This window comes from Falco biarmicus, chromosome 6 (assembly GCF_023638135.1).
Source record: "Falco biarmicus isolate bFalBia1 chromosome 6, bFalBia1.pri, whole genome shotgun sequence".
NCBI lineage: Eukaryota > Metazoa > Chordata > Aves > Falconiformes > Falconidae > Falco > Falco biarmicus.
This window is the reverse complement of record NC_079293.1, coordinates 46,290,412-46,302,988: the sequence shown is the minus strand read 5'-3', so window position 1 is coordinate 46,302,988 and position 12,577 is coordinate 46,290,412. Positions and strand designations below refer to the sequence as shown.

The 12,577-nt window shown below is 39.2% G+C and overlaps 1 protein-coding gene across 15 annotated transcripts in view; it reads left to right on the top strand.

The window, feature by feature from the left end:
- Nucleotides 1–12,577, top strand: part of SYNE1 (spectrin repeat containing nuclear envelope protein 1) — a 316,992-nt gene that overhangs the window by 221,094 nt on the left and 83,321 nt on the right. For 10 of the 15 annotated variants that reach the window (XM_056344229.1, XM_056344228.1, XM_056344222.1 and 7 more), the window contains 7 exons: nt 2,331–2,504; nt 4,401–4,592; nt 8,450–8,584; nt 9,144–9,250; nt 10,630–10,780; nt 11,611–11,745; nt 11,912–12,067. In XM_056344229.1, the coding sequence (XP_056200204.1) occupies nt 2,331–2,504; nt 4,401–4,592; nt 8,450–8,584; nt 9,144–9,250; nt 10,630–10,780; nt 11,611–11,745; nt 11,912–12,067 (1,050 nt within the window). The remainder of the gene's footprint in view (nt 1–2,330; nt 2,505–4,400; nt 4,593–8,449; nt 8,585–9,143; nt 9,251–10,629; nt 10,781–11,610; nt 11,746–11,911; nt 12,068–12,577) is intronic. The other 5 variants (XM_056344232.1, XM_056344218.1, XM_056344233.1 and 2 more) reach the window with 2 other exon arrangements.

Below are 12,577 nucleotides of genomic sequence, written 5' to 3'. Positions count from 1 at the left end.
TGTACTATGTAGACAATATTCAGTAATTTTACCTGTGCCCTTTATAGCTCTGATTTCACAGATAAAAATCTTCCAGAACACTGCAGGGCTGTAAATGTAGAAATACAGATAGAACAGGTAATGAAAACGTTTTGTTGTAGAGGGTGTGGGTTGGTAATATTGTTCTTTCTATGGACCTAATTTAAATAACTAGAGCTTGAGAGCCTTGTTCAGCTCTAGATTTTTGAGACACTTAACTATCATTGTTTATTAAATTATTCTAACATGTAATTAGTAATTTTTCCTTTAAAATTCAGAAAAGCTGTGCAACCACTTTCCTGTGAGGGATTTGCCCTGCACATACTGGTCTGATTTTCCTTGTAGAAGTGTGGTAGGTTGAACCTGGCCAGCAGCCAAACACCCACCCTCACTCCCCTCTCCTGTGGGATGGGGAAAAAATAGAAGGCAAGCAAAAAGACTCATGGATTGGGATAATGACAGCTTAATAAAGTAAGGAAAAGCTGTGCATGCAAGCAAAGGAAAATGAGGAACTTAGTCACTACTTCCCCATCAGCAGGCAGATGTTTAGCCACTTGCATGGAAAGCAGGGTCTCAGCACACGTGACAGTTGCTTGGTAAGGCAAATACCATAACCACAGATGCCCCCCTCTCCCCTCCTTTCTCTGAGCTTTTGTTGCTGAGCATGATCTCATATGGTACGGAGTATCACTTCAATCAGTTTAGGTCAGCTGTCCTGGCTATGTCCTTTTCCAGCTTTTTGCCCACCCTCAGCCTACTGGACTTTGTGAGGCGCAGTTGGAAAGAAAGCCTTAATGCTGTACAAGCACTGTTCAGCAATAGCCAAAACACTGCTATGTTATCAGCACAGTTTTAGCCACGGTTGCAAAGCACAGAACTGTACAGACTGTGATGAAGTTAACTACATCCCAGCCAGATCCAGTAGTCTTTTTTTTCCCCTTGTTCCGTACCATTTGCAGCATGCTTAGGTTCCACATTGTCTGATACATCTAAGTATCATCCTCTGGCCATCCCATTCTACCTGTTTCTTATTCCTGAAATCCCCTCTGCTCTTTCTAGAGCTCTGTATCTCTCTTGTACTGGGAAGCCCAGAACTGGACGCAGCGTTCCTGGTATGGACTCACCAGTGTTATGTAGAGGGGAAGGATAACCCTCAAACTGCTGACAACACTCCTTCTAATGCAGCCTGGGATACCATTAGCCTTTGCCACAGGGGCCCATTGCTGGCTCGTGTTCAATTTAGTATCCACCAGGAACCCCCCAGGTCCTTTTCTGCCAAGCTGCTTTCCAGCAGATTGGCCTCCAGCATATATACTGGCGCCTGGGATTGTTGCTCCCCAGGGGCAGGACTTCATAGTTCCCTTTGTTCAGCTTCATGAGGTTCCTGTCAGCCCATTTCTTCAGCCTGTCAGGGTCCATCTGGATGGCAGCACAACCCTCTGGTGTTTCAGCCATTCCTCCCATTTCATGTCATCCGTAAATATGCTGAGGCTTGTTACTGGTCTCTCACTAGACTTTGGGCCACTGATCACCACCCTTTGGGCCCAGGTGTTCAGCCAGTTGTCAAGTTCATATGGAACTACTAAAGAGTGAGCAAGCCTTGCTGATCATTCCCTGTCTGTTAAATGGATGGACCAGCTGACGGATGGCCCAGGGAGTCTGTGTTACTGCGGTGCCCTTGCTGCAGCAGCCATTGGAGCTTAATGTCCTTCCACACCCCACAGCCCAGGAATCCTCTGAGAGGCCAGACAATATAGGCAGCTCTTCAGTCTTCTCTTCACCCATGGTGGCTGCACCGAAGGTCCACTGGTTCTTTTGTTGGGTCCTTGAAATACCCTCTCGCACCTCTTTTGAGAGACAACAAGGCTAACAGCCTGCTGCTGTCAAAAAAGGCAAAGCTGCTGTCCTTTCCGTGCAGCCCACTCCCAGCTTGGTGGCCCCACGCATCTTTCTCCCTAAGCAAACATTGCTGTGCTAGCTGAGCAATCTGAATCGGAGGTGGGGGGGAACCCAAAGGAGAGCAGCAAGAGGAGGCAGAAAAGGCCTCATCTTTAGAGGCTGTAATAGCAAAGATCTAGTGAAGGAAGTAGAAATACAGTGACTGAACTGAAACAGAATTTCAGTCACCAGAAAAGCATGGTCATCGATTCAAAACAATAATATTTTGTAAGGGTTTCCAACTTACGAAAGACAGGGCTTATTATGGCATAAATACTATATAGAAGTTGTGAGAGACAGAGAGGGAAAAATTTTTAAAAGTGACGGTTGTGATGCATTTCCTTTAAAAAGTAAAATGCAATTTGTACCTCTAGGAAAAACTGAATGAGCAGCTGGAAGAACAGCGGCAAGAGCAGGCTCTTCAAAGGTACCGTTGTGAAGCTGATGAGCTTGACCACTGGCTACTCAATACCCGAGCAACGCTGGACACTGCTCTGGTTACTGCTGAGGAACCTATGGACATGGAAGCACAGCTGGTAGACTGTCAGGTAAAATTGCCAGTCCTGTAACACTGAGATGATCAGGCTGGACATAGCTTCATCTGAACGAAGAGACAAATACGGAGCATTAATCTTAAGACCTTTACTGAGTGGGATGTGCGAACATGTTAGTGGGGAAGAAGTTTCTGAGCTTGTTAGCACCTCATACATGCTCAGTTAACGTCATCCGTGAATCGTGAAATAAAATATAGCCTGTTCCTCATTACTTCAGTTAAAGACTAAAAACAGTGCTTTAGGCAGCAGATGTAAACGTAGCAGTAGGAAAACAAGATATCCTGACTGGAAGACCGCTGGAAGCTCCGCAACTTTCAGAGAGCATTTTGGTTTCGTTTAAAGGCCTAATACTTGCTTCACTTGCAGTTTTTGCTCCACTCAAGCTAGTCGTTGAACAGCTGACTTGATAGGTATGAAAACACCTGCAGTATACTTTCCTACTCCTCCTTTTCCAGCTGAATAACACACTTGCATTAGTAGTGGTGGCTGGGGCAGTGTAGTGCTTTCTTCACAAGTAATCCCTACATACATTCAAAACTGAAGTATAATAATGAGTAGTAACTGTTTTTATGAATATAATATTATTCAACCCAGAATACCAAAACAACTGAGGGAAAACATTTTGCTACAATAGGAGTAATTGCATATACTTTTCCTAACAAGACTTGGATCAGTCATAACATCCAGGTTCTCAAATTAATGGGGATCTTCCATTTTTAAATGAGAGTTTAGAACTGTACGTTCATTATAATTTAAATTACAAGATAGACAATAAACAAATGGACAGAATATCCCTTTTCATGCTGAAGAATGAGTATCTGGAGTATTTTATGTTAAATGGGAGTTAAGTTTCGTGTAGGTCTGACGAATTAAACATCTAGTTAAATTTCCACTGACACTGCTTCATTATTGGAGTTTTCAGTCTGCTCGGTCTCAGGTGTTCTCTCATCACCCATCCTTGGAAGCTGTTCTGTTGTATATGGTTAAACCCTGTGAACTTAAACAAAGCAGCAAATTTTTTTTAATAGTCTTTAGGAAACTCAAGAAGAACAGTTAACTTTGTGGAAAAGTTAATACTGCTGTTCTTTTGCTGGTTCTTAAAAAATTAACATGGTAAGTCTTATATAAAGTCCTATATTTTTTCCATTTTTTAGAGACTTTGCCATTTTATCCTGCACTAATTCCTTCAGGAGAAATATTTGTATGTTTTCAGTTGATAGTTCCTATGGAAACAAAAACGTGCTGTCAGAATAGAATTGTAGGTGCTTTGAGTTTTGAAGATGAAAATATGCACTGTGTGTAATACGTGAACAGTTAATAGAATGTCAGGAAAGTAGCTTTTGAGAATAAACATGCCAGAGATTTGTCACTTTAAGTCTCTCTTTAGACTAAAGAGGATTATACAGAAATCCTTAAGTCCATCATGCACCAATCAGAAAGAGCAAATAGTGAGAAGAGAAGCTTACTAATGCAACTGGAGCAACATATAGCAGGAGGTAGGAAGCACTTCACTAAGTGTACATGAAAGAAGAGGAAAGAAGTAACTCTAGCTGCGTGCTCTGTTCCTTGTCATTATGGATGTCAGTCTAGCATCTTAGCCATCCTTACCTTTTATGTGAAAATAAAGGGAATCTCCTCTAGAACAAATCCTTTGTTTCAAATAACTTTTTACTTTCTTATTTTGAAAAAGGTTGCAAACAGAAATGGCAAATGCAAACATTTGCAAGCATATTCCTAAGGACTCTGAAAGGGACTGGAAGGCAAAGCAATGATAATCTGACTTGCCCTTAGCTTGGCAGAGGGTGAGGTAGGCCACAGGTCGTCTTGCCAGAAAGAGTGACAGATGCTGGAAAAATGTATGAATTTGGTTCTTTGTTTTTGCTGCTGCAGAACATGCTGGTTGAAATAGAGCAGAAGGTGGTAGCCTTGTCAGAGTTGTCCGTGCACAACGAGAATTTGCTTATGGAGGGGAAAGCTCACACAAAGGATGAGGCAGAGCAGCTGGCTGTGAAGCTCAGGACGCTGAAGGGCAGCCTTCTGGAGCTGCAGAGAGTGCTCCACGACAAACAGATCAACATTCAGGTAAGTGGTTTTTCCAGCTGGCTTCATGGTGGACAGGAGTTTGAGGGATTTCATAGCAGTTTTATGCATCTAGGGAAAGGAGTAAAAGTATTTTACTGATTTAGTTTGAGCTATTCATCTTTAGTTAGTAAATGGAATTGCATTCTAAAATAAAGAACTGCCTAGCAAGATTTAGCTTGTTGCTTTCACTTTTTTTTCATTGTACCATTTCATGATGAAACTACTCGAACTTTACTATCTTCACTGAAAGGACAATAATGAAGTAGATACATGATTAGCTTGGTCTGGATATTCTTCAAGTTCTCAGTCCCTTTAGATTGCATGTGCTCTGGGGCAGGATCCCTCCCCGCGCAAAAGAAGCCTAAATACATGCTTTTCTCTGTACAGTGTGCACAACACAATGACAGATAACAGAAGGTAGTGACATTTTTTTAAAATATGGCTAATACTTAGTGGCATCATTATACCATATAAATAAAGATATATTTAACCTCAGTCTTGTCCTATTAGCAGCGCTGGTCTGTTTATTGCCACTAGTTCATTTTATTTAACAGTTGGTTTTGGTCATTCTTTAGGTTAAACTAGCGTGTGGAGAACCGAATACATACAAGAAACCCAACCATGTAATGTGACTCTCTGGTTTTGAATTTGCTTGCCCTGCTGTGACTCTGCCCTGCCTTTCCTTTTACTTCTTTTCTGGGCTTTGCTGTGCAAATTAAACATGATAAGCTTCAAAGATTTCTAGCAGATTAAAGCCTACTGTGAGGTTAGCTTGAAAAGTCACTTGACATGCTAAGAACTATTTTTAGTCCAAAGCAACTGGATAACTACAAAACTTAACTTCACAAAAACCTCACAACAAACACACACACACAAAAAAAAACCATGGAAAAACTCCAGGTATTTATTCCTATTGCCTCTAAGATGAAGTAACTTTAATGTTATTCTTTATTTTAAATGTCATGATTAGACAAGTGAAAAGTGTTGTCAACAGCATGTAGGCATATAATACTGTATTCTAATATATTACTTGTGAAACAAAAAAGCATCATGAACTGTTTCGCTTTATTTTAAAATATGCGTGCTGCATTTTAAAATGTGCTGCAATTTCAAATACAATGATGTGAATTAGTTTGAAGTTTTAAAACAGGTTCTTGGATACTTTTCTAATATCAAAAATAACAAAAACATAATTTGCAGATGTAGAATATGAATCAATTAACATGCTACATGCATGCAAGACTTAAGTTTCATTATGAATTGCGAACCTTTTTTGGACTTTGCATATGGATTGTGGAAGAAAATAGATATAGGCAGTATAACATCCTCAAATTTTTACTGACCAATTCTTTTCAAATGAGAAAATCTACAGTCTTTTCACAAAGAGTCAGGCATAAAGTATTTCTTATGGATGCTCAGAGCATCAGATGCCCCAAAATACCTTAACTCTTTCCACTGCCATTATTAACCCTGAGAAACTTCACATGCTAACAGCACTGTTGCTCATGCATGCAAGAACCTCAGACATATACATGTCTATAGATGTACTGGTAACCTTGTAATTGCACAGAGGCATAGACTAGCCTGCACCCAGAAGAGGAAGGGTCCTTCCAAGTTGCACTGCAAGACCAAGAACGTTTTAGACTAAGCTGTACTTTCCTTAAAGCAGTATTTCAGCATATGTGTTATTTATGTGGCACAAGGCTTTTTAGGAGTTGGTGTGAGATTCTGTGACTTCCTTGCAGCAATTTCCATTTTCCTTCTAATTTTAATTAATGAATGTCCCTAATGATATGGAAACAGTGATTTGACCAGCTGTTTTATTCATGGAGTAAAGCAGTGAAACTTATCAGGAACGTGCTGGATCAGGAGAGTTCCACGCTACGTTGATTCCAAATGTAACATTTTGCAAGCACTTTGAAAGATATACAAAACATTGCTTTATTACTGTTAACTACTAAATTCTGTGACTTGGGGGCAATAAATAGACTCCTTATAAAACAAAGAAGTAGAATGGATTCTGCAGTAAAAAAACAGATAGTGTTTCTTTACTTTTTATTACAAAGTGTGTGTGTGTGAGGGATGACTTCAGTTCCACAAGAGGAATATGCCCAATATAAGTTTTACAATTCTGAACTCCTTTGAAAGATCAATTTTATCACCATTTTCTTTAGGTTTTCCCAACTATTTCTATGCTGGAGTGGATAGTTCCCAAGAATGACAACTTCAAGCACTAATTTCCATGACTGTTTAAAGGAAATGTAATGCAGTTCCTTCAGACAAAATTCAAATAAAAATGGAAGTGCTTTTTTTAAACTTAGACTCTCTGATTTGAGAATGATAAAATCTGGTTCACAAATAATTTTGATCTAAAAAGTGTGCACAGTAACGTATTTGCAAAACCTCATTGCATCCACAAATGCCACAATCCCTTTTACACTCTTTGATATTGCAGGAACTATATGGTTATGCAGGTTTACTATATGTCTTAACTCCAAAATTGTAGCTTCTCAACCCTCTTTTCAGAGGAGACTCAAAATCTAACTGAAATCAATCAGCCTGCCCAAATGCAATGAACTGGATACTGTCCTCAAAAGGAATTTACAAGTTGAACAGCTATTATCCCTAGAGCATATAAAATGAAGCAGATTTTTTTTTTACAATTTACAGAAGTATTTTCTTTTTTTCTCATTTTTAATAGAAAAATTAGAATTCCAGACCCTCTTAATCCCTCACATAATATTTTCTTTGCCTAATCTGATACCCTATAATGACATTGTTCACACTCCAGCCACATCAGCTTTTATAGAAACTTGTTCCTATAAAGTATCACAGTTTACCTGCAAACTGAATCCTTAGTGAAACAAAGCTGTTTCATAGAGGAAGGGGTAATATGGTTCTTTCCAGCTGTAGATACCTGCTTGCTTTTTTTGCTCTTACGGCACAAAAAGCACAAACTACAGTCATTGTGTGCCTGCAAGTAATATTAAATAAAGCTAGATAGGTGTGTAGATCTAAGTAGCCAGGCCTACAAGTCTGCCTTTAACATTAGGCCTAATGTGTTAAAATTCCTACATTTTAATACATTGGCTGCTAAAATAATTTAAATTTACAGCCAACATGGACTTCAGAAATCAAGAAGTTGCTAAAGCAGTTTTTGGAACTATTAAGGCATTTGCTCTTTTTTGCTCTGCTTACATAGAAAGCTTGTCTATTCACTCATGTTGGAAAAATTTAATGATAGAAGTATGAAGTGAAAGAACTGTTGCTTTTGCTGTTCTATTATAACATTCTCTGGTTTGGTCTCTCTTATGGTCTTTACTGTTTGTATCATACAATCTGCTGCTAACTGACTGTGTTTCTGACAACCATGGGTAGAATTATATACTTATCGATAAGTAGATTTTGACCAGGATGACAACTAGCATTCTCTCATTTTTAATTAGACAAGAAATTGGCTTTAATTAGACTAAAAACCTGGCAGCAGCAACCCATGGATTCCCATCATTGCCAGTTAAAGATGCACCCTCCTTCACAGGTCAATGCTATTTTTTTAGGAGAAGCATGACAGTCTTCAGAAAGACATCACTCCACGGTCTCTGATCTCTGGTCTCTTACTCTGCTAAGTACAGTAGTGCATATTTATTGTTACATTTTTAGTGGTGCTTTCTTGCTAATAACCAATGACCAGTAGAAGTCAGCAATCTAAAAGTCATTGCTCACTTCAGAATTTATGTGAGCCAGCAGCTTGGGAGGTGGAAAGTGGCACTACCTGTGGTTCTGACTTACGAGCTGGACCTGCCAGTGCTCTAGCAATATAAGACATTTTGTAAAATCTGTATTTCCTTCTCTTAAAGCAGGGATCATTACAAGAAAAGGAGGAGAGTGATCTGGATTTTGTTTCCTCACAAAGCCCCAGTGTCCAAGAATGGCTGGCACAAGCAAGAACCACTCGCTCACAGCAACAGCAGAGCACCCTGCAGCAACAGAAAGTCAGTGTTTTGCATTTCTTTTACTCCCATGTTTCGATTGTGCTTACCACTGTAGCTGAGCCATTCTTGTTAGTATTTCCACTGAAATCTTACTCGGTGCTTTTGCAATGGTGCATATGAGCTCACGGTTTTATATCTGTGAAAGCCAGGCAGGGTAGAGGTCCTGGGTGACCATGGTCAGCTCACTTAATCATTCCATTGTCCATTAGTAGAATTGAATTGAATCAACCCTTGAAGTTATTCCAAGGAGATGATGGTATTTGCTCAGAATAGTAATCAACATTGTCTTTATAGAAGCAAGGATACACAGATTGCAAGGTATATTGGGTTGTATGATACGCAGACATCCTCACTAGGTTAGGTTCCAGAAACTGCATGGCATTAGTCAAGTAGTTCAACAACCCAGTTTACGTACCCAATTTTTCTGTGTCCCTCAGTGGAGATTTTGCACTGCTTTTGATGCTCAAGCCAGCCATATCAGAAATAGCTCAGCCATTGCATGACAGACAAAAACAATCTGTTTGAGGTTTGTTTTGGGTTTTGTAACTTGCTATGCTAGGAGCTGGAACAAGAACTAGAAGAGCAGAAGAATCTACTTCGGTCAGTAGCATGCCGTGGAGAAGAAATCCTAACACAGCAAGGTGCTCCAGAAGGCCTGTGTACAAGGTGTGCTTTCATGTGTTCTTCTGTGAAGTAAATTTATGTAACTGTGCTTTGTCAACCTTATGTTTACATCCCTCTTCTGCATATAATCCTCTAATATTTTTTTTCCATTTTTATATTGCACCTAGGATACTGGAGTCCTGGCATATAACTCAGAGGTCTGATAATATAGCTACACAAACTGTTTCGTGCTAACAGATCACCTATCAAGCATCACATTAAAATTAGAAACTAGTAGGATTTATTAGACAAACAGTGGATCAGTTAATATAGCTTCATGGTCCAGCATTGCTGTGTGAATCATAGCTGATCTCTAATACCTTGTCTGCCTTTGTCACTAGAACTTCCCAGATGAGATACTCATTGCTTAATTTTATTTTTCCTGCAGTTAGTAAATATTTTTCTTTTTGAGGCCTTGTGTATTTCAACTTTCATCTCTGGTCTATTTTCTTGCACACTTTCCCATTTTGGAGGAAAGAGATGTCTATAAAAGCCTCAGCTCTGACTGGGAGAGACTTCTGCCCTAGAGAAGGCAGAAGAAACCTACTGTCTTCTGCTGATGAGGACCTTCAGGGAGTGAGAAGCTCAGGGTCTAGGGAAGAGGAGGCCAGGGTGAACATTACCTGCTTGAGAATCAAGGAGCAGTCAATTGTTCAGTTAAAATACTTCCTTGATGTATCTCAGTAGTAGTGAGCATTTTTGTGGCTACTCCAGCATGCCAAAGTCTAGAACATGAAGGTAGTTCATGAAGGGGCAGAACCAAGACTTATGCATAGGGAATGTAAGCTAGACTCAGTAGGTACTTTTCCTCAGCATTTGTGTTAATTCAATGTGATTTTCTATTATAATGCCAGAAAGTACCTATCTCCTTCTGTTTGAGGCTTCCTTCTGTCACATGATGTTATACTATAGAAACAAACACAAAAAAAAAATCAAACAGAAAAAAACTGTTTACCAAAGCTAAACTCATAGTCTTGTACTGCATTAAAATATCAGGGTATGTCTGGCATTTTGAGAGAGGAGGTCAGGAAGAAGTCAGATAAAATATTTTCTTTTGTGCTTTGAAGTAAAGCTTGTTTAAGGGTTACATTTCAATGTAGTGTATATTCAGTCAGGTTTGTTTTGGTTTTTTTTTTTTACTTAATATGGGTACTTGCAACTCTAAACAGTTTCTTAGAAAGTGCATTTTATCCCATCTGGCAAGAACAACTCTCTGTTACAAACCAGCCTTCGTCTTACTATCCAAAAAAAACCCCAAACCCAAGTCAAAGCTTTAAAAAGTACCACTTTAAATATAGTATTTCCTAACTGAAAGAGGAAATAAGCACCTTATGCAGTTGAACTTTTGTATTTGTTAAACCTTTATGCATCTTCCTGTTCAGTGAGAAACTTGATACACTCTCTGAGGAATTAGCCTTGGAAGGTGAGAAACCACCATCTGAAGAACAGATGAAGGTGAAATGGGAAAGCCTGAACCAGGAATTCAATACCAAGCAAAGACTGCTCCAAAAGGCTTTGGAACATGAACATCTGGTAGCTATTTTTAATTTCTCTTTGCATTTTCTCTATGAAAGCGGTTGTCACAACATGAGATACATTATGTGCATAGTGGATGCATTAAGATGATGTAGTTAATGCAAAGAATATGGAACAATTTACTTTTGTGAAATCTTTAAAAACTATTAAACAATGGCACTAGCATCACTCTTGTTCAAAGTAGTTTCAATTGCACTACCATTCAGGTGAATAAACTAGAAAGGAAGAAAGTTCAAAATTTTGAACTACTAATCTAACCCAGGTAATTCTCTTAACAAATCATCCCTCTGGAATTGACCAGTACTCTGGTAACAACTTAGAGGAAAAACTGGTATTTTCAGTTTGAATTTAAGGGTTACATTCAATTCTTGATCTTAGTGGGTATGTGACAAAGAAGCAAGTGATTTCAGCCACAGAAATTTTACTGAAAGGAACAGGGGTTAATCAACTAAACCAGAGACATTTCAAGATCTATATTAACATACATCCTTCATTTTATTGTCAATGGACCCAGGCCCACTATTCTTTATGTTACACTACATTAAAATCATCTTCCAGAGTTCTTAATGTCTTGTATTTATTCAACAGTAATTAATAACTCTTTTGGTAAAAACAAGTCAGTGCTAATTCTGGCCACAGGCATTTATCCCGCACTTCTAGTAAACCTCTTGTTAAGCAATCTTCTATTCAAGATATTCATGACAGAACAATCGAGGGAGGATCATGAACATTGTTTGGTGGTATCCTCAGTCAGCAGTAGAATCTGTGTAGCTGAATTTTATGTCCTGTATATGGTAGAAGCATCCTAATCAGTAATTTTCTCTCAGCAGCTTTATAGCAGACCAAACAGACTGATACCTGGAATGCCTTTGTATAAGGAGGAAAGACAGGATGAAGATAAATCCTTAGTGTCACCAGTATTGGTTGAATTGAATCAGGCCCTTGAAGAAGTGTCATCTGAGGTAACATTTCAGTTGGCTTTACACCTATCCTCTACATCTATCCAGAGTAACATTTACACTGAAAACTCTAGCTCCCACCTGAAAATCCAGCCCTTTCCCAAATATTAGACATTAGAAAGAGTATTTTGTGCTTCTGCTCTGGACTTCTCTGGTTCCTATCGCCCAGGCTGGACGGGTGGAGGAGAGCGTGCATCTTGAACAGAAGCTGTATGATGGTGTCACAGCCACATCTGTGTGGCTGGATGGTGTGGAAAAGCAGGTCTTTGTTGCTACACCTCTGTTGCCAGAGGAAGAAACAGAAACATACCTCTGCAAGCAAGAGGTAAGGAATCCATGAATATGACTTTCTTTAAATTGCCAGTAAAGGGTGCATTTTACATAGTGTTTAGAAAGTAAATATTAGCATCCTGGATGAGTGACATGTCACTGTCATAATCTCTATGTAGTTGCAGTATTCTGCTACTGGTAGAAGTAACTTCACTGATTGTGTAGGGAATGTTGCAGAAAGCAGCACTGATGCAAATTTTGCCTGGTCAAAAGAGAACTAAACATAGAGCCTTTTGTTTCACTTCTTTGCTAAGTATTAGCAAACACCACACTGTTGAAATTGAAATGAAGTGGAAAAGAGGGAAGACTGATCTGGGATATAGAAACAGTACAAATTCATCAACATGGAAGTTGGGGGTGGGGAAGAGGGAGGGGAAGGGAGGGAGCTAGGGGGGATGGCGATAGGATGAGGGCTAATGGTTTTAAACTAAAAGAGTTTAGATTCAGATTAGAAATAAGGAAGAAAATTTTTATGAGAGTGGTGAAACACGGGAACATGTTGCCC